This window comes from Mastigoproctus giganteus, chromosome 9 (assembly GCF_048544385.1).
Source record: "Mastigoproctus giganteus isolate SK-2022 chromosome 9, ASM4854438v1, whole genome shotgun sequence".
Classification (NCBI taxonomy): Eukaryota; Metazoa; Arthropoda; class Arachnida; order Uropygi; family Thelyphonidae; genus Mastigoproctus; species Mastigoproctus giganteus.
This window is the reverse complement of record NC_143583.1, coordinates 196175482-196199063: the sequence shown is the minus strand read 5'-3', so window position 1 is coordinate 196199063 and position 23582 is coordinate 196175482. Positions and strand designations below refer to the sequence as shown.

General features: G+C 37.5%; 1 protein-coding gene across 2 annotated transcripts in view; it reads left to right on the top strand.

The window, feature by feature from the left end:
* LOC150081004 (neurocalcin homolog) overlaps positions 1-23582 on the top strand; it is a 56037-nt gene that overhangs the window by 19484 nt on the left and 12971 nt on the right. For both annotated transcript variants that reach the window (XM_090381744.1, XM_090381745.1), the window contains exon 2: positions 6429-6888. In XM_090381744.1, the coding sequence (XP_090237870.1) occupies positions 6511-6888 (378 nt within the window). In that variant the 5' untranslated portion in view covers positions 6429-6510. The remainder of the gene's footprint in view (positions 1-6428; positions 6889-23582) is intronic.

Below are 23582 nucleotides of genomic sequence, written 5' to 3'. Positions count from 1 at the left end.
ATATCCTTAAAATCAACAAGAAGTAATTCAGAATTTTCGCTTTTTAATGCAACTTTTCTTTTTAATACACTAATGAATACAACTGTAAAAAATAATTTTTTTTGTATTAAAAAGCATTAAATTTGATTACTACTAGATACTGTACATGAAGTATATAATTAGTATATTGATATGAAAAGGACAAATTGATACATTGAGGCCAAAATAGTCCTGATAACTAAGTTGGCTGTGTTTCAAAAATCTGCATTGAAATTATATGGGCCTTGATTTTGGGTTTGTCAGGTTAATTTTTTTTTGTGGGGGGGGGGGGGACATCTTCAGCACTTCAGACATTTCTCTTCATCACCTCTTGTTTGGGAGATTTGAATGCCATTTCCCTTATCTTGACTGACAATGAGCAAGATGTCAATCAAAAAATCGAAATGTTTCAACAGTTGGAGGTCAGCTAGACTCTTCTATGGTGTAAAGCCAGTAGATTATGTCACCATAAACTGTAAAGAGCAGCTGCTCCAATAATTGAATGTAAGAAATGCCACCAATTTAAATTCATGTTTTTTCAGCATGTGTATATAATTATTGAGAATAGGCTTTACTTGATCCTGCATTTTCCCTGTCAACATGTTAGTAAAAGTACTAGGGCAAGAACTTTCTAGACCCGATCACATCCACAAACCAGATGATATCATATAGCTGGGAGTACAGGAACAATTGGCAGGGGGTGATGATAGAGTTCCAAGTTGGGTGGAGAGAGAGAGAGAGAGTGCAGTTAAATGCAAAGAATGGGTTTTAATTTCAGGAAAGGAGGTTGAGAGCTTAAGGTTCTACTCGGCCTTTTTCAGCTGACTGATAGCATACAGAGCATGAATATTATTAGAATTATTGTTTACCTTTAAAATTATAGTCAGAGAAACCATGAATGCATATCTTTATACATTAAAGTTTTCCTCCTAGTGATATTTATTCGAGGCACTGGGAGAAGAGGGCGAGGCAATTAAGTCACTACGAATGCAATTAATTATTCACTTCTGCCTCCATAACATTCACCAGCCTAGTGTACATGATTCACTGTCTAACATTTGATGTTCCACTGTAACATTTTTTTGTATATTAATGAATATTCTATATTTGTAAATACTGTAGTTTAGTATTTTGTAAATATTTGTATAGTTTGTAAATATTTTAGTCCTGCTCTTTCGGATGTAACAATATTCATGTATTATGGAACCCGAAGCAAAAGGCCTTTTTCTAAGTGACCTATTAATTACATAGCGATATTGGCTGAAGTCCAGTATAGTATACACCAGCAGGTACTTTGATGAAAGCAAGGAAGACAGCAATAATTGACAGGTGAAGGCACCTCCCTTTTCTGATTGTTTTGTGTCGTGGAGGAGGAGGGGGGCTTAGCTTAGGTAGGGTGTTTATCCTTCCATCCTGCTGTTTTAAAATGGGAAAATGAGTTCCCGATTTAAAAACAGTGGCAAATGTGGGGAAAAGCACCTTAGGCATATCAACCTACGACAGGGGTCAGGGAAAGCAGTGGCATCTGCCAATCACTGCTTTCCCACTGTTTTGCTTGCTGCCATGTTGGAGGGTTTATACCGTTCTGGAGTTTTACCATGATATTTATTCGACCTTGTGAATGCTGTGTGCTACAAATGCACAGGTAAATGATTACATAGGTCATTACCCAATTAAATTAAAACCAGTGTATTTTGACAGGTGTCTTTTACGTAGAAAGGATTTGACTTGCTCTGTGTATCTCTACATTTTACATAGAAAAGTGGGTGAGCAGGGGGCAAAGCCCCCTAGTATACCATTAAGAAAATATGGCACATGGTGGCACAAGAAGGTTACTAATAGTGATAAAAAGTACTGAAGCCTATAACAGCTACAAGTTGATTTGTAATAGTACCACAGAAAAGTTTTTAAACTGGTAAAGGCAGATTTTGAGAAATCAGTGGTTAAAAGAGCAAAGAATAAGAACAAGGAGTTTTCACATATATGAATACAAAGAAAGAATCAATTAGACTATTGGCATGATTTGTGCAAGAAAATCTTAGATAACCCAACTGATGCTGGGGATGAATTTGAACACACTTCACAATATACTGACAAAAGACACTTCGTGGTGAGGAGAAACCATGTGAGTGAAGCTGGGAACAACAGAATTAGTGATATTGAAATTTCAGATTATTTTTTCAAAAATCTTTCAAGCTTAAATGCCAGTAAGGTTTATGAATTTTATAGTATATACTCAGCAGGTCTGAGGTAGTCAGGAAGAGTTTTAATTGAACCATTAAGGTTAATTATAAGGCTTCACTGGACTCACTAGAGATTCCCTTGGATTGGAGATATGCCAATGTATAAAGATGGCTCTAAGAGGTAGGCCATTGACTCAGTAGTAGGGAAAGTCATGGAGGCAATAATCAAGAATGCAATACAGTATCTGTGTATAGAAATGGAATTCTTTATGAAACACAGCATGGTTTTGTAAACAGAATATCATGTTTAATCAGCCTGGTTAAGCTGTTTTCACAGTCACTCAGTGAGCTGGAACATCTTAGAATCATGAAAATCTTAGATAGATTGCAGGTTAGCTGAAGAGTAAGGATTTTGATTGATGGTTACTCTTCAGATTGGGCTAATGTAAGAAGTGGGATTCCACAAGGGTCTGTATAGGGACTACTGTTTTTGATTTTTTTAGAAAATTTGGTTGCTTTATCTGTGTGCTAAAGCAACCAAATGCAAGGTCTTACACTTGGGGCATAGCAACCCCAAAATAATAAATATACTTGGTGGGGTTGAATTAAATACAGTAGAGGAAGAAAGTGATTTGGGAGTTATGATACAGTTGTACACAAAATTCTCCAAGTAATGTAGACAGGTGAGGCCATAATCCCACTCTGTAAGCCAATTGGAATGGAGACTGCAACTAAAAAAAAAAAAAAATTGAGCTTCACAGAAGGGCCTAAAGATAGGCAGTGCATCTGGTGAGGTTGGCTAAAGGGCAAACCCATATATGAGAAAATACTTTGAATATATAGGTTACAGGGCTTGGTAACTGGGCACCTTAAATGCAAGGCCTAATGAGATTTGTAAGGCTGTGAGAGAAAGTAAAATGAATGAGGATGAAAAATTCACTGTTAAATTCCAGAAATGGGAGCTGAAGTCATAAATTCAAATTATAGTGGAAGTGGTTTAGACTGGATTGCAAAAATTTGTTTTTTTTTTTATCCAGAGAGTTGATAATTACATTAATAAGTTAACTCCATAGTTGGTTGAGGCTGACAGTTATTGAAATTCGAAGGTCAGCTGGATAGGTGGTGGTGGGGGAAGTCCGCTGTTTTATTTTATTATCTTTATTTGAATTTCAGAAAAGCATTAGCCAATTTTTGGGCTGAGCTCTAAATTAGAACAAAGCTCAGTTTTATTGTAAGTTTATTCCATGTACATAAACTAACCATGTACATTCAACACAAGCAGAAAACTAAACTGTGTACCAAGCTTTGTATACTGTTTTGTACCTAGAGTCCAATCAGCGTGGCAACAGAATCGAGCAGTTGATTTCGTGTGCCTTTACTTTTACGCCACTCATATTTGACCACTTAAGAGCAGCTGCTAATGAGCAACTCTTACAGCACAAAACTTGTAGTACCATTTAATGCTTGTGTAAAACTCAGAAAACATGTTAAGTACAACTAATCAATGTATAAATGATAAGTAATGATTAATCTTTTTCTGTTTACCTCATACAGCCTTACATAGGCTTAAATATGACAGCTTTGAATAACTGCTTTTATATTGGTGTGTTGATATACTATTGCCATTAATCAGCCCGTGTGAAAAGGTTTGTTCCTTTTCTAATCGCATGGAATCACTTAGACCAGTGTGATTCCCAAATTACCGAGATCCATGGACCCCTTCAAAAATAAAAAAAAAAGGTTTGCAGGCCCCTATATATAACATGTATATACAGGGTGTCTCAAAAATATTGGTACAAACGTTTAGGGGAGGTAGGTAACATCTAAAGGAATGTGAATCGCATAGGAACCCATAACCGGAAATGTCACCATAAGTCGGTACACGGCGCTGTTCATCAGTTCGCGAGAGGGAAAATTTCTGGTTTACTCATTCAAGCAGTAGTCGCCGCACGAAGAGCATGCATTGATATACGAACTGTCAGCTGTCAGACATGCACCTAGTGTGTGGATTAGCAGAGGGCCCACACAGTGTGACTGCTTAGTCGGCCCATACCTGTTACCATCCCTCATGAACTCCACTAAATATCAGATCTTTCTTGAACAAGTTCTACCAGGGTTACTTGACGATGTTTCAGCAAACGTGAGATGCAACATTTGGTTTCAACATGACGGGGTGCCTGCCCATTATTAAAGGTGTGTTCGTGACCATTTGAACAGGCGTTTTGGGCGTCGATGGATTGGCCGTGGTGGACCCGTTGCCTGGCCCCCACGCTCACCTGATTTATCGAGCCTTGATTTCTTTCTGTGGGGGACCCTCAAATCTATCGTGTAAGAATCGCCTGTGGAGACAGAAATGAATCTCTTGGCGAGACTCATCTGCGCTGCTGCTACTGTCAAAGAAACTCCAGGTGTGTTCGACTGTGTCTGCCAATCCATGCTGCGTCGGTGTCACGCATGCATCGCTTCTCATGGTGGAACCTTCAAGCATCTGTTATAACATCATGAAATGCATCCATCTCGTACTCCATTGTTAATATTATGTCAAATAAACGTTTGCCACTAATTACTGTCTTGTGTCATTTCTGCTTCTTGTGCCTCTGCTACTACTTTCCCGTGACGTGTCCGGTTATTGGTTACTATGCGATTCACATTCCTTTAGATGTTACCTACGTCCCCTAAACATTTGAACCAATATTTTTGAGATCCCCTGGTATACAGGTACTATATACCTGTATATGGTGGTCGACCACCATTTTGCAGACCCCCTGGAACTGATCTACAGACCCCAAGGGGTCTGCTGACCCCAGTTTGGGAAACACTGACTTTTACCATCACACACTTACATTTGAAAAATCAGCAAAAAATAATTCAGTTGTTCACTTTTTTGATACCACCTTTATTTTTTGATGTTTTCTGAACACATCTGTGAAAATTTCATTTTTTATATTAAAAGCTTATATTTTTAATTTTTGAAATTGAAATTTCTTTTTGACAAGTGAAATGCAAATTTAAAAACAGTGTGCATCAGTGATCGTTGGATGCCAACCTGTCAGTAACAGGAGTGCCTGCTGAATAAAACAGTGTGTGCATCAACTGTTTCATTCCAGGTGATGCTTCAATGTTTTGAGGTTGGATAGCATTTCTGATCAGACTAAAGCATATGCCAGTAAAGCCAGCTTACTGTTAATAACTGTAAGTGATAGATGCCAATCAGCATGTGCATATAATTAGGTTTAACTTAATTTGAATTTTTTCTGATTGCATGATAATTAGTATTTCTGGAATTTTCATTGGAGAAATCAAAGAAGACATTTTCAAAAACAGCTATTTGGGGTTTCAGATATGTGGATGGAGTAGATGAGCTCTGGGGTTTCATCGACACCATGCGCTCATGGCATACATAATAAAAATATTTTAAATGCTTGGAGGGCCTGATTTTGCTATAATCTTTGTGTAAAGGAACTGTTGGTCCAAGATAGTAAATCTAATTTAAAAAAAAAAAAAAAAAAAAATTATATAGGTGGGATTGTAGTGTTACAACCCCATTTATATAAATCGTGTGTACCACTGTGTGTCCTCAAAAGTAAAGGCCAAATGTATGATTTGAAGTTGCTGCTGTGTGAGCATTTATGCACCTTCCTTAATTTATTCACTGATTTGTGTATTTTGCCTAAATGTTGTGTGATGTGGACATGGCAGTGATATAGCAGTTTTGCTAACAGGAGGTAAAATTTGCTAAAGAATTAGATAGAAATACACTCCACCCCTCAGGTATTCTAATAGTTGAGTGGTGAAATAAATAATTGAACGAAAGTGCAAAATATACAAATAAAGATTATAAAGCTTGTACTCTGGTTATCTGGTAATTCCTGTCTATGCTGGAACAATATGGACTAAATCACTGTTGCACCTAAAACCTTCCAACCATAACCTATCCAAGCTAGTGACAGCTCTGGATGAAGTTATGTTGATCAGGAAATGGATGTGTGTATTTTAAAATGCTAGGGAGAGTTTTTATGCAAATTCATAATGCTATATATTGACCTTGCAGGATATCCTTTGAGATCCTCTGCTTGGCTTAGAATCACCACCTTAAAGTTTTTTATTATGTAGTCCTATTTGAAATTAAGAACAGAATTTCACATTAAATAACAAATTATTTTGTTTACAATAGTTTGATTTTCTTCCTTTTCATTCCAAATCTTAATTCACAATGTTTTCTTACAGTTAATTCTTGAGGGAGAATCAGCTGACATCTGTCTTTTAAAATTATATCTGGAGTTGTGCTGCTCAGGCCCCACCCATTAGGATGGGGAAGCAAAACAGTAAATTGAAACCAGAGGTCTTGGAAGACCTTCGACAAAACACTGAATTTACTGATGCTGAGATACAGGAATGGTATAAAGGATTTCTAAAAGACTGTCCCACTGGACATCTATCAATTGAAGAATTTAAGAAAATTTATGGAAACTTTTTTCCTTATGGTGATGCTTCAAAATTTGCGGAGCATGTATTTCGTACCTTTGATGCAAATGGAGATGGTACAATAGACTTCAGAGAATTTTTGTGTGCATTGAGTGTTACATCAAGAGGAAAGCTTGAGCAAAAATTAAAGTGGGCCTTTAGTATGTATGATCTTGATGGTAATGGATATATTTCTAGGCAGGAAATGTTGGAAATTGTTACAGTAAGTGTTTCTCTTCTTATTTGATTAAGTAAATTTTAGTGCTAAGTGGTTTTTTTTTTTTTTTTTTTTTTTTTACTTGATTCGTGAACAGCTTGACAAGAAAACAGTGTGTAATGTTTTTAATTTTAAGTTAATATTTTAAAGCTGGTTTCAGATTTATATAGTGGACATATATAAAATTAGCAGAAATTAACCTTTTTTGTCATGTTTCATAAATGTTAACTTGCATTGTATCCATAAAGATGCTTATCAGTTCATTATCTGCATGTTTATTTGTGATGGATGAATACATGCATGTACTCATTCATGGGTACACATGAATATAGATTATAGTTACTTTTATGTGTACATTCTTTAAGTTTGTTTTAAATAATGTTACAAATATTACAATATATTAAAATAAGTGCTTCCATTTCTTATCTGTGTTTCTAAGTAATTGTAGACACAGATAATAATAGATTGCAGCAAGAAAATAATTTTGAAATACGAAGAGGCATTTACTCCTTGTTTGCCATTATCTGATTTTGGATTACAAAAGTTAACATTCAGATTCAGAAGTTGATGAAATTGAATCATCACATACATAAATAGATGTAGAAGATAGTATTACATAAAAAAAAATAGTGAGTTTGTTACAAATTCTTCAAATTTTGTGATGACTCAGACTACAATTTTTCACTTTCTTTTTTAAATTCTGATTTGATTTTTTTATAATTTAACTCTTAATATTGAAAAACTAGGCCAAAATATCATTGTTTATAAGCAGTTTAAATTTATTTTTAAAGCATTTGTATACATTTATATTTTTAGAATTTTAAAAATTTTGAAAAAATTCTTTCATTGAGGCCCAAATGGGTTCTTAAAGAGTGCACATCCAGTTTTGGTAACTTTGACTTAACATTTAAAAAAAAAAAAAAAAAAAAAATTTTTTTTTTTTTGCAATAAAAAAAATTGAGTTTTTTGGAGAAGAAATTACTAGAAAGTATGTTCAGAAAATGTATTTATCTTACTTTTAAGAACCATTCCTGTTAATATTGGTCTGCTTCTTTTAACCCTTAATTGGTCACAAGGGTTGACTAGAAATTTGGCACAGCTAGTTAAGGATTAAGGTTTTTCATTTCGACAATGATTCTTCAAATTTCATGCCAATCTTCAAGAACCGTCCAGGGTGCCAAGTGAGAAACTGTAGTGGTTGCACAGCGATTTCAAAGTGCCTTCTATGAATCGGCTGTTCATAGTTTCATATTTATTAATTTGCCAAGTTATTTTATTTCTACTCTTCTAAATGAAGAAGTAAGCTTTCTAAAAGAAAGTAAAGACACTTCTTTTTTTCATGTATATACATAACTAACCCTGCTAACTACTAACTTTATTGCTTCGTTACTGTTCCTGCCTCCGTGTGATGGGGCCAGAAACTCGTAAGAAAAACTTATCTATCCTGGGGCAAGTCAGTGAGATGTCATCCTTTTGGAGACAAGTTATTTTATTTCTACTCGTCTAAATGAAGAAGTAAGTTATAAACACTGAACAACGGTTATGATAGCCATGTGGTAGTGTTAAACAAAGCCGTTTTCTCCTTCCTCAGTTCCAGTCCAAGCTATTTTTAATCTCTGGCTTAGTGCCGTGAAGGGTATTGTAAAGTCTGGGTACTTGTGTGTACTTTTGCACATTACAATAAAATAGAGATACTCCCAAAAATCTGACCCTTATTTCTTATACACTCCACTGGAGAGTAGATAATTGGAGCAATGCCTCCATTCTTCTTACAGAAAGAGCTGGAAGTCAGTGAGATGTCTATTCCAGATCCTAGTAGAGACAGTGATTATAAACACTGAACAACTGTTGAAAGTGGCATACTTTGGAATGCCTGTAATGGTCATCCTGCACACAGTACTGAAAGCTTTGGAGTCAAAATGAGGAGTCATATTGGAATGAGATTTACTCCATGTTGCAGAAGAAATCTGTAACTAATTAAAACACTTTAAGAAGTAACAACTGTCAAAAGAATAACAATCCAGAGAAATGTGGTAATATAAAATCCCTACTACAAATCTGGTTCTCACTTTTGACATGCCTTGACTTTCAGCAACCATAAAAGTGGGATACCTGAACTGCCCGGTAAGAGTATACATCCTAAACCTCTCTAAGGTGTTTTAGATGCCAAAGATATGGGTGCTTGTATGGCTTGCAGGGGTCTACCTGTTTGTGCTCAATGTGTATTGACTGACCATGACACCACTTCCATAGTTAGTGTATAAACTTAAAGGGAATCATCCATCTATTCTAGAATGTGCAATCACTGAAAACAAGAGAAAGCTATTCAGAAGTATAAAACTGAACATGATGTCACCTATCAAGAAGCAGGAAAAATTATTCAATTGATCACAAAAAAGAAACAAACCTCATGTTCAAGTAGTAGCAAAACACAGTTCAGTCATAATCCAAATAGACTATTCCATCTCTCTCTCTCTGCATAATTGTTTTTCCCTCTGGCTAGACACCTACTGAATACCTCTTGATCATCAAAACAAGAAGTTAATGTAAACCCATCACAGTACCCCCGGATATCACAACCGTGCATAGCAAAAAATCAAGGAGAGAAATCTCCCCGAGTCTCTCTCCCTTGAGAGATGGATATAGAAAGGAAAGAAACTGATGATTCAGTTTTTTAGAAGTCTTAGTTTTAGTTTGCTGTCTGTCTGTTGCAGTAAGTTCTTTTTCTGCTTTTTCTTCTTGTTCTTCTGTTGAACTTCTGATAGACCAGTACACACCAATCTGTGTACCACTTTACCACTGGAGCTGATACCTACTATGATGAACTGGATGAGCTTATTCTACAGCTGTTCACTCCATTCTACATAGTAGGTGACTTGAATGGCCATAACCATTTATGGACTAGCAGAGATATCAACAGACAATGACAGATTGTGGGGTGAATACTCGATCATTGCAATCTCTCCTTCCTGAATGATGAAAGCAACACCTTTTTTTTTTTTTTTTCATTTTCCAACTTGCACCTCCTCTGCCAATATGTTCCCTGTCTCTGTTCCCTGCTTTCAGCTGGATAGTCAATGAAAATCCACTGAGTAGTAGCCATTATCATTATCCAGTAATCTCTACCCTTGCTGTCAGCACATCTTGTCATTCCAGAAGAGTACCCATTGGAAATTTGAACATGTCGATTGGGAGTCTTACAGTAAACTAGCCTGATTTAATGCAAAAATAATTAGTCAAGAGTCTCACTGAATGATGCAGTAACTCATGTCACAAAAGGTATAGTGCAAACAGCCACACAGTCTAATTCAAAAACCTCTGCACATTTCCCTCTATTCAAATCACATCAGACTGTCGAGTGCACAGAAGCAAGAAAGGCACAAAAAGTGTAAACAGGTTTCGTCAATATCTCACCACAGAACTTAATACATTGAAATGAGCACATGCAAAAGCAAGATGTGTAAGATATCAAAGCCGGAATGATTTCTATATCTGTTTTGTATAATCAATAAACCAGTCCACTATTATGAAATCTGTTTGGAACAAAATCTCTAAAGTGTAAGATAAATACAGAAGCTCTATCTCCCAAATATCATAGTATAATGGGTTTACTCTTCTTGCTGAACCTACTGCATTAGCAGTAGGTTCTGCAATATGCGCTAGGTGAGACATTTGTTTGTGTAACAGCAAGGATGTCTTGCTACTAGAAGTTCTTAGTACATGAAGGCTGATTAGAAAAAATAAGCTAAACATTTGTTCTGATGGAATGGAATCATACAATACATCTTTTATGCTGAAAGAACTCTGTACAGCACTATCACGAGCGAGCATGATCACACCTGATATGTTATAGGATGTTAAAACACCTAACATCTATGGTTTCTCTCCTTGTTCTCTATAACCGGATATTTATGGAGGATGTTTTTCCTAAACCTTGCCTTCGGCCAGTAGTCCTATTGTTCCAAAAAAGATAGCAGATATCCTACCATCTCAAATAACTACTGCCCCTTATATTGTATCTGCAAAATCCTGGAAAGACTAGTTAATGCTAGTTTAGTGTGGTATCTATAAGAGAACTAAATTTTCACCAATACCAATACTTTAGATGAAATAGATCTAGAATTAATAAGAATGCCTTTATCGAATCAGAACATCTGGTATCTGTGTTCTTCAATATTGAAATATATGGCCTGGAAATATAGAATCCTTCAAGATCTCTAACTTTGGGCTCAGAGGACATTGCTCACTCTTAATTAAACTTCCTGCCAAGCGAAACTCTTCAGGTCCAGGTTACAATCCTCTCTTGTGTGAACTTTTTTACAGGAAGAAGAAATTTCCTAAGAAGTTTACCTTTCTTGACCATATCTGCCAGCTGTGAACAAACTGTACAAAGAAACTTGCATGTTATGTGTCCTGTTGTTAACTTTTGGGCAGTAATTGCCATATTTTACTTCAGTTATATTGGGCTCTTATTCAATCCAAACTGGATTAAGATGCCCCAGTGTATGACTCAGCTAAGAAAAGTGCTCTTAGATGTTTGGACACCCATCCATCATAGTGCCATCTGTATTGCCAAGGAGGTTTCTGTACATCTCTTATTCACAGTTTGTATAGAAGCTAACAAACCACACCTCTGTCCACCAGGCTTTTGACAGCTAGCACTGCAATTATTCATTTAAACTGAGATCCCTCCTAAGTCACCCAACATGGTTAACCTTATTTATTTCCTTCTGGGAGAATCTGTATAATATTTGTGAAAGTGCCAATAGACCTATAGGAATTAGAGTATGAGAACTCCTAATTTAACAAAATCTGGCCATAGACCAAGTTTCCCTTATGCCAAATCATTCTCTTCCACCATGGAGTATTTAAACACAATTTTGCAATCTTTCATTTTTGAAGTGTGGGAAAAATGATATACCTACTCTTGGCTTCCAGCAGCAACATGCAGCCCACTGTTCTCAGTTTGTTGATTATTAGGCATTAGGAGTGACATAAGCAAGCTTATACAGCATCAGCCAAAAAAAATATTCCTATTTCACCTATCCATTCACTCCAAATGTTTGTCCAGTTATTCCTTGAATATATTTAAGCTATCAACTTCCACAACAACAGATGAAGTTTGTTCCAGCAATCAACCACCTGCTGCCTAAAGGCAAATTTCTGTGCATCTATTCTACAACTGTCTTTCCTCAGTTTGAATTTATGCCCCCTCAGGTGTGCAACCTGAGCAAGAGGAAAAACCACATTAGCATCGAGCTTGTTCAAACCATTCAAGGCCTTATACACCTCAGTCAGACCACCCAGCAGGTTCCTAGTCTCCAGGTGTTGCAATTTGCAGAACTTAAGTCAGTCTTATTCTTGGTGAGAGCAACCCTTTGTTCCCCTCACCAATCTTGTTGCCCTTCTCTGTACTCTTTCCAGCAGTTCTACATTCTGCATTATACATGAATGCACGAGTTGTCTCAAAATTTCAAACTAACTGGTGCAGCAGCACTCTTTCAAGACAACTATCACGGTCATTTCCCCTTAGAGTGCAGCATATATAGCTGAATTATATGCAGTGCAACTTACGATAAAATATCTCATGACCAAACGTCAACAAAAATACTTCATGTACTTAGCCAGGTGGGCAGGAGCAGCAGTGCATAGCACATGCTTCTTGATTAGACCGGGGTTTGAGCCCGTGACCACCAAATACGGAGGATGCGGAAAGGTCAGGGAATGACCACCGCATATTCCCGGAGCAATATGGCCTTAGTTGTTAATGCTCCTAAAAACCAAACAATAACAACTTCGTGTACTTCTTTAGTATGCTACAAGCTTTACAAAGTGAAAAATGTCACTCATCCAAATTTTTTCCGGATCCAGTTCAACTTGTCGTCTTTGTTCATAATAAAATAGGCATAATTCCTTTTGAGGAATTATGGTGTTTATTTTTGTTAGATCCCAGGCCATATTGGGATCAAAGGGAACATATTGGCCAATCAAGTAGCAAAATTTCTACTTTCTTTTAATTCAGACTTTCCCATTCCATACACAGATTATAAATGTACAGTCCAAAATAGTTGGCAGCCATCATGGAATGAGCAAATTTCAAACAAACTATGCCAGCAGTTGACCCATGGCAGCCTAGCACATGTTAAATCCACTGAATAGTCCCCACTTGACTCAAGATTGGTCATACAAATCTTATTCATTCCCACCTGCAGAGGAAGCCCACTATGTTTAAATTGCAATACCATTTTGATGATGAAACATTCTCTCACTGAATATCCTCTCTTCAATAACGAGCATCAATTATCTTTTAAATCTTCAAGCCAACTAGGGGAACTAAATACTTCAGCAACTGTTGATGAAGAAAACACAAATAATATTTTTTGCTTTTTGCAGGCAGTGAATATCTACCATACCATCTAGTTGTGCTACTATTTTCTAGATGCTTGCCTCCAAACCTTTTTAATATAGACTTGTAAAAACTTCCTCTAGTTTTCTGCTTCTGTAGATCTGCATTTATCTGGTGATATAGGTCAAAGTAATACACTTAATCATGAATTCTTGTTTGTTGCCACAACAACAGCAGTTGTTGCTAAGATGTTCTTGAGGGTGGCAACATTTCAAATGAGGGGGAGGATAAAGCTAGGGAAACAAACCTAAGTAACTTCTAGGGGTGGGGCAACTATAGAAAATTACTTAGTCTTAACTGTGTCTACAGTAATGTCAGGTGTGTTGTCAATAAAATGGCTGAATTTGAACCGGTTAGGACAACTAATGCTGACATAATAGGGCTAACAGAAACATGGTGCCATGAAAATTGGGGATGATGAGTTCTGCTAAGGAATGTATAATGTATTTAGGGAAGGTAGAAGAATCATGCTGCTTATCAAAAGCAGCCTGAGTGCAAAAAGAGCTTTCTCTGAGTCTGTAGTTATATTTACCAGCATAGAATCTGTGTGATGTGAGTTTGTTGGAAGAAAAGGTATAATGAGAGTGGGAATAATCTACAGACCAGAATATTGTGAAGTGTATGACAAGTCTCTACGTTCATATTGAATGAGCAAGCAAGTGGCATTGTTTTATTTTGGGTGACTTACTTCTACCCTAGAGAGATAGGAATAAGTGGGATGGAGCCTCAAAATGGAGAAAAAATGTTTTTAAGCTAGTTGATTATTATTTGTAACAGCATGTTAGAGAAAGTATGAGGAGTGAGTATATTCTTGACCTCGTCATTACTCACGAATCAGATGGCATTACAGTGCTCAAAGTAGAGGAACCATTGTTAGGTGGTGATCATGCAGTCTTCAGTTGGAAGATAAAGAAAGATGCTGCAATAGTAAAAGGTAAAGGCATGGGTTTTAACTTCAGAAGAGGGGATTTTGGTAGTTTGAGCTGCAGTATGGCATCTATTAATTGGGTGATTGCTGAGTGAAGGTGAATACATATGAATAATGGAATACTTTTAAAGAAAAAATTACAGAAGCCATGAACATATACATAACATTAAGAAAATAATGCAAGAGGAAGGGGATACTGAAATAGAAGACTTCGAGCTGGCTGGGCAAACAGAGCAGAAAAGAATAGCATGGAATAGTTAGAGCAACAAAAAGTACTGAAACCTACAACAATTAATCTATAATATACCAAAAATAAGATTAGGGAAGTCAAGGCTGTTTTTAAGTGTGTGAATACAACGAAGAAGAAAGCTAATTGGATCAGACTCTTGTATGTGATTGTGGGGAAGTCTTAGATAGTACAGCTTGATGTTGCTGGTGAAAGACCCTTTATGCTGAGAAGAGGTTGAGCGGGTGAGGGTGAGCCATATGAAATTAATGATTTTGTAGTCGAAGCTCTTTATAGCAACCCTCTTTTTAGCATCCCAACATGTTATAATGTTGTATGTGGTTGGTTCTGGCCAATTTCTGATTAACGTAATGCTATTTTACATTCAATGTAATGACATTAAAAATAAAAGAATTTCTCTATAATGACCATAAATTAAGTAAATTACCTCTTAATTTGAATTTTTACTTTATTACAATATTTGCATTTAAAAATGACTCACTGCTTCAAATATATTGAAGTAGTTGACGAGTTGCAGCCTAACTGAGAAATCATTTTTTAAAATTTCCCACACTCTTTTCTCGCAGTGTGGTAACGAAATGAACATCGGCTGGAAGTTCATTTCATTAATTAGATGTATGTTTATTGGATGGCTCCAAGAAAGTGGATAGCTTTGCCAATTGCATAAAATTAGGATTTTGCAAGCTGGGGATAATGGTGTGCATTCTAAGACTGACATTGCCAAACATTTTGCTATTCTGAAAGATCGGAAAAAGTTTGAAAGTTTAGAAAAATCTGCTGCAGCACTGGGTAGTATTCAAGCATGAAAGGTGAAGTATCCGGATCTTGAAAAGGTACTTTTGGAATGACTAATGATAATATGTGCACAGAATGTTCCCATAGATAGTAAGCTTTTAAAAGCTAATGCTGAATAGCATCGAATGGATATTGAAGAATTTAAGTTTAGATGGATGGTTCCAGAAATTTAAGACTCTTCATGGCCTATCTTTCACAAAGGTGTGTGGCAAAAGTGCACCATGGACATTGATGTTACAAAGGAATGGAAGGAAAATTTTTTTCAAAGTGTTTTGACATCTTCAAAGCTGATGACACTGGATGCTTTTTTTTTTTTTTTTTTCCAAATTGCTACCGGATAAAACACATTTAAAGGCGAGAAATGTAGTGATGGAAAAAAGGCCGAACAACAGATTACCATTCTCCTAGTAGCAAACATGCCTGGTACAGAGAAGCTTCCTCTTTTAAGCATTGGGAAAGCCCAGAAGCCTTAATGTTTTCAAGATTTGAAGACATTACCGACTGTGTATCGATCAAACCAAAAGGCATGGATGACATCACACATCTATGAAGAGTAGATCAGAGACTTAGATCACAGGATTTTTGAAAAAAAAATTTGCTGTTTGTGAATAACTGCCTCCCTCACTGTCAAGTAAACGACCTACTTACAATCGCTGTGGAGTACCTACCACCAAATATGACATCATATTTGGTTGTAGATACTCTTAAAAATTACCATCATATTTGGTGGTGGGTTTTAAGAAAAACCACTGAAGAATGCTATTAAACAAAATTGTGCTGTGCTATCTTGAAAGCAAAATTCAGTGTGGAATCAACATCCTTCAGGCAATGTATTTATGTTTCAGTTAGAAGTTGATGAAAAAGTGATCACCATTTGCTTCAAGCATGCTGGATTTTACCGCCTTGAATGATGCAATGTGCGAAGGTTTGCATGCTTCTTCCTCTGTTAAATGTGAGGAACAGTGCGATAATAGGGAAGAGATATTTAAGCATGTGTGTGATCACCTAAACTTACAGGAAAACGTAAGCTTCAAAGATTATGCAGAAGTAGATGTGGACATTGACTGTTTCAGGATATGCACAAATGAAGAGGTTGAACAAGAAATTTCAGTGAAAGATGCTCATTAAGAATTAGAACTTTTAAGTTGATTTTTTTTTTTTTTTTTTTTTTTCTTCTTGAGTGCAGCCTAACTGCAAAAGTGAAATAACTGCCATTGCCCACCTTCATAATCCTCTTTTAAAGTATGAAACAATTCTCTTGTTAGGTCTTGATAGGTGTGTAGCCTATGTAGTGAAATTGCAATTTAATTGTAACTCTGCAATCAATTGAAAAATTTACAATCATAATTTTCTTGTTTAATACTATAGTACATCTTATAAATAAGATTATACTATATTGTATTAGTAGAAATTTTAAATGTTCAAGCTTTACTTGTTTTCTTAATGATTTTATGAATGATCAATATAACTGTTTTTCTCATTCCCTCCAAGGATCGTTATATAGAGCTTTGACTGTAATTACAGAGACTTTATTAGAAAAACTTTCGAGCATAAAGGCAAGTAAAGCTCGTAGAGTTGATCGCATATACCCAATAATTTTAAGGGAGGGTGCCAGGGAACCTGTTGACCCATTAAGGTTAATTATGAGGGCATCTTTGGACTCAGGAGATTCTATGGATGGGAGAAATGCCAACGTATTGCCTATACATTAAGGTGGTTCTAAGAGTAAAGTTGATACTACTGACTGGTTAGTTTGACTTCGGTGGTAGGGATAACCAGAATTAAGAGTGCGATCCAGGGATATTTAGATTCATATGGCATTCTGAAGGACTCACATGGTTTTGTTAAGAGAAAATCATACTTAATTAACTTTCATAGGGTATCTTGACACAGCTACTCAATAGCTGGATGTAGGGAATAATTTAAATATTGTTTATTTGGGTTTTAGCAAAGCATTTGATTCAGTCCCACATGGGAGGTTACTATAAGCTGGAACAGGTTGGAATTACTGGAAAGATTCCAAGATGAATTGCTGGGTAGTTGCAGGGCAGAGGGCAAAGGTGTGTGATTAATGGATATTATTGTTTCCCACTCCTGACATTGGTGTAATATCAGGAATGGAGTATCCCAAGTGGTCCAAGAATCAGTTCTTGGACCACTTGTTTCTCATTTTCATAAATGACATTGATAAAGGGATAGAAGGTGTGATGTCAAAATTTGCAGACAGTGTAAAGATTGGTAGAGTCATTAATGATCAGTACCAAGCAGCACTCCTTCGGGATGACTTGAACAGGCTGCAAGAATGGTCAGAGAAGCGACGGCTGTTTTAATGCAGCAAAATGCAATGTCTTACACTGGTGAATGACCCCAAAATAAATTATGCACTTGTTGGGGTTGAATTAAAAACAGTGGAGGAAGAAAGGAATCTGGGAGTTACGATACAGGCAGATATGAAGTTTTCTAAACAGTGTAAAGAGCCCATGGTTTTCCTATAGATTATTTATTGAACATTATCTTGTGGAGATGGGGAAGTCATCTGAATGTATAGGGCCACAGTTGTAAGACCACATTTGGAATACCGTATTCAAGTATGGAGACTTAATCTGCCTTATTTTAAGGCAGATTAAGTCTGCCTTTTAGCCTTATTTTAAGCTTATACAGGGTGTCTCAAAAATATTGGTACAAACGTTTAGGGAAGGTAGGTACCATCTAAAGGAATGTGAATCGCACAGGAACTCATTACCGGAAACGTCACCATAAGTCAGTAGACGGCGCTGTTCATCAGTTTGCGAGAGGGAAAATTTCTGGTTTTATTTCAAGCAATAGTCGCCGCACGAAGAGCATGCATCGATATACGAACTGTGAGCTGGCAGACACACCTAGTGTATGGATTAGCAGAGGGCAATGGACACGCCACTCATTGAGTTTATGGAGAATTCCCAGACAGGCATGTACCGGACCACGCGTGTGCATCAATATTTGTGCGATTATGGGTCATTTAGAGGTAACAGGAGTAGTACGGGCAGACCACGTTCGACACAAACTCTCGCCATGGAAGAAAGTGTGTTGAATGCCGTCCAGAATAATCCTACTACCAGCACACGTGCCATTGCCTCTGCCTTGGGAGTGTCTCGTTGCAGTGTACAGCGTGTCTGGCACGACGATTCCTTACACCCCTTTCATCTCCAAAGGGTTCAGTTACTGCTCTCCCAAGATTATCCTGCACGTGTGGCTTTTGCGCAGTGGATTCTCAAAGAAAGTGTTCAAGACTTGAATTTTCCAGCCTATGTTTTGGTCATGGATGAGGCTTATTTCACTCAGGAAGGCATTATTCAATCAGCACAATGCTCGTGTAGGCTCACGACAACCCACACAGTGTGCGCTCCCATGTGGCACAACATCGCTTCGCAATAAATGAGTGGGCAGGTATGGTCGGGGCGCCTCCGTAGCCAGGTGGGAAGGAGCTGCAGTGCGTAGCACACGCTTCTTGATTAGACTGGGGTTCGAGCCCATCACCACCAAATACGGAGGATGCGGAAAGGTCAGGGAATGACCACCGCATATCCTGGAGCAATATGGACTTAGCTGCTAATGCTCCTAAAAACCAGACAAACAACAACAACAACAGGTATGGTCGGTGACTGCTTAGTCGGCCCATACCTGTTACCATCCCGCATGAACTCCGCTAAATATTGGATATTTCTTGAACAAGTTCTACCAGGGTTACTTGACGATGTTCCAAATGTGAGACGCAACATTTGGTTTCAACATGACGGGGTATCTGCCCATTATGGAAGGTGTGTTCTTCACCATTTGAACAGGCGTTTTGGCCATGGTGGACCCATTGCCTGGCCTGGCCTGGCCCCCATGCTCACCTGATTTATCGAGCCTTGATTTCTTTCTGTGGGTGAACCCTCAAATCTATCGTGTATGAATTGCCTGTGGAGACAGAAATGGATCTCGTCTGCGCTGCTGCTACTGTCAAAGAAACTCCATGTGTGTTTGACCGTGTCTGCCAATCCATGCTGCGTCGGTGTCACGCATTTATTGCGTCTCATGGTGGAACCTTCGAGCATCTGTTTTAACATTTTTGGTCCTTGAGGCTGTCACAGACATTCTCTCAGATATGCCAGACAAGCTGTACTTGCTACCTGGGAGTCTAAAACGCTGATGGAACTGATATTCGGGTGACACTCAAGTAAAGGGGACCCAATTTCGGCGAAGTCTGGACGGTCTGTGACAGCCAAATCCTCTGCTTGCACCTTCACGATGGTGGGACTGTTAGTAATCCTGGGTATAACCTCCATGCACAAGTACATGGTGGGTGACCACTCGGGTGTGAACCAGCATAAGCAGGGTTCGAGGTGTGGCACCCACACCACATGGAGGAATGCCGACCCTCTATGTCACCAGGCAGTACTAGGTGGTAGATGACTCTTATCAACCGGTGAAATACCACCACTTTGCTTATTGGAGGCTTGAAGTGGTGGAACCCTTGTTTAGTCTCTAGAGCTAAGTTCTGGTCAACCCTTCCCTATCTCTTCCATCATGCAGTATGATTGATGACCTTTGAGGTTATGATGAACATCGTGCCTTGATCCAGTATTCCTTACATTTCCAGGGTACAGCTCTAAAATGGTGTTCGCAGGCCAGCCGCTAGTTAACACCGGACCGAACCTATTGGTAACTCTCTAGGAGGCTTCCGGATCAGCTAGTGTATAATCTTGCTACCTCTACTCTGCCAGATAGTGACTGGAGGGAGTCCGAGTAGTGTGTATTCGGGGAGCATTGTCGAGGCCATGTTATGTCAAGGATCTGGGTATATTCTTACCACGTGTACGCCATATCCAAAAATTTCATTACTTCATACAGCATGTCCCCACTTTTTCTCACCATTGAATACTCATGAATTGTCAAACTAATAGAGCAAGCTTATCTGGGAAAGATATAAACCTTGCTTTCCACTTGCTTTCTCATAGACGTACTGTTTCTGCTGCATGCCTCTTCTACAGATACAGTCAGTCCTCGTATAACACGTGTTTACACTACACAAATTCGATCATACACGATTTATAAATAGGGGAATGATATCTTATACAGTAATACCCCGACTTACGTGAACTCGGAGTTACGCACTTACACTGCTGCCCACTGTCTTCAAGGTCGTTTTTCATATGCTATCGATATACGGTGCGACGGCGAAGAGTGAGAGCGAAAGATGAACAAAATTCAACTTTGCTGCTGCATGAGCTGCACACATACAAGAATTTGCATTTCAACTGTCATATTTATATGTGTGCGTTCGAATTCGTGCTCAACTTTTGTCGGAAATTACATCGTTTTCACGAATAAAAAAACTTTCCAGGCTTTAAGGTTTCCAAAGACCGATTGACAATGATGGTCGGCGGGAATGCAGCTGGTGACTGCAAGTTAAAACCTCTTCATTTATCACTCCGAAAACCCAAGAGTTTTAAAAAATATATCTAAAATTAGCTTACCAGTGATTTGGAAGTCAAATCATAAAGCTTGGGTGACAGCTTCCGTTTTTGAGGACTGGTTTGGTCACCACTTCATACCCGAAGTCGAACGTTATTGCAAGTCTAAACAGATTCCATTTAAATTGATCCTTCTTATTAACAATGCATCTGGTCACCCTCCTGCCACCCTAATTAATTTCGACCGATGTGTGAAAGTTATGTTTTTTCCTCCAAACAACCAGCTTTCTTCAATCGATGGACCAGGGAGTCATCAAAACATTCAGGCCTACTACACGAGGCGTTCGTTTGCACGTCTGAATGAAGCTATGAGACAAAATAGTGAGATATCTGTTAAAGACTTTTGGAAACAATTCAATGTTTTAGATGCTGTAAGAATCATTGAAGAATCTTGGGATGAAATTCACAAAAAAACATTGAATGGTGTCTGGAAGAAACTTTGTCCATTTTTTTTTCAAAAACGAGACGAAAACAATGCCAGAAACTGATCATGTCGCTCATATGATAGAAGTTGTTAATCTTGCCAGGCAATTAGATTTGGAAGTCAATGGTGATGATGTCAACGAGCTGTTGGATTCACATAGTGAATCCAACTGCAATTGTATAACCAACTGTATAAATAACTATAATTTTATTAAATATTTTTCTTTTAAACAATGAATGAGCTCGTAGAGATTCGGGAGCAAAACGTTACTGAATTATCCGACACTTCAAACCCAGTTCCACCAGAAAAGCACGTGACAATTGCAAGCTTGACAGAAGGTCTCAGCTCAATTGAAAAGGGCTTAAAAATTTTAGAAAACATACTCCAATGAAGAACGCGTTATAACTACAAAGCAAGGAATAAAAAATTGTTAGCTTGCTACGAAGAAATTCTGCATGAAAAAAAGGCGCTGTGTCGTCAGACGAATTTGTTAGATTTTATGAAGCCATCGACATCGAAATAACTTTTTTACGTAATTCATTTATTTTTTTTAATACATAATTTGTATTAATATGTATAAATAACTGCAATTTTATTAAATATTTTTTATTTTAAACCAGTGTTTTTGTTAGTCCTTGGTCCCAATTAAACAAAATTTATATGTATTTATATGCAAAGTTATACCCCGACTTACGAGAATTCGACTTAAGCGATTTTCGTCAGACCCACCCTATCGCGTAACTTCGGGGTATTACTGTATAACACAAACTGAATTCGCTTATGCACGATTCGCCTTTGTGTTTACAAGAAATGGCAGTTGAACGCGGAATCACCCGAACTGAATGCAACACGATAGGAATGAAGAGGATTTTCTGAAAATGTATTTATGTTTCTTATATCAGTGAAGGGGAAACACATTTCACCATAATAACGTAAAAACCCATACAATTCCAGCAATTGGTATTATTGCAAATGCAATTAGATAGTTTACTACCAGTTTATAACAGATTCCACTAGCAGAAACGCAACTGGAAATTGTTTTTATTGTTTTATGGTAGTAACCCCTAGAAATGTGTTTTAGTAAAATGTGAGGTATTAATAGTGTATCTCTGCCTTAACGGTTTTGTTTATTTAGTTGCTACACGCGCGCAGCTTTGTTTATGTGTATCAAGCGTGCCTCCTTGTTTTGTAATTGTGCTTTATTCCCTAAAAATGAGTAAAATACTTAAAAGGTATGGAAAGGAAGCATCCTGGTGAAGACACTACAGATTCACAGAGAAAAAGAAAAGCAATATCGATAAACAGAGGCGGACTGGGTCAAAAATTCTTACCCGGGAAAATTTATAGTGGCTTTATACTATGGTTTATGGCCAAAATAACACCAACCTCTGGCCCGCCGGGGTTTTCCCAGTAAGGCTAATGGCCAGTCTGCCTCTGTCAATAGAGAAAAAATATGAAATTATGAAACGCTTTGAGCGAAATGAAAGACTATGTGATATTGCACGTGCTACAGACCTAAATGAGGCAATGCCGAGAATTACAAAGAATGCAGAGAAAATACAAACAACTTTCATAGCAGGAACAACTCAAAGTGTAATTAAACTTCATTAGATTAAGACACAAAGAATTGGAAGAGATGGAACGGCTTCATCTGTTTGGATAGAAAATCAAACAAAAAAATTTGCTTACAATAGAAGCAAAAGCATTAGCAATATTTTATTACATAATAAAATACTTACGTATTACTTAAAATAATTAAAATGCTTACGTATTACGTATAATAATAACTGTAATAAAATACGTAAGTATTTTATTACGATTATTTATCTTGTTTGGTAATGTTTTGGTTACAAATGTGTGTTCAATCTTGGGTGGTCGGCACCTAACCCTATTTTTCCCATTGGGCCTGTTGTTTATATTACACAATTTTGCATTGCACGAGGGTTTTTAGGAACACAACTATTGTGCTATACGAGGACTGACTGTACTTCCATGGGCACTGTTCTTCTGAATTGGCTTCTATAATTCCCGCTCTCTCTTTCAAAACAGTCCGAACACGTGCCGCCACCAGCCAACATCCATTTACTGTCCAACTTCAAACCCACAGAACCAACTTTTCATATTCCTCATTTGTTCATTCAACTGCCGTTTTCTGGAACAACCTTCCTTCATACGTATTTCCTGAAAATTATTATGAGTATTTCCTGAAAAAATCTACAGAAGTTCAAGTCCAATGTCAACAAATATCTTCTTTCGTCTTCTCAACCTCCAACCAAAGCACGGTACTAAGTACTATAGGTTCTAATACCTCTCGTGTTTGGGGTTCACATAAAAAAAACATCATGAAATGCATCCATCTTGTCCTCCATTGTTAAGATTATGTCAAATGAATGTTTGCCACTGAT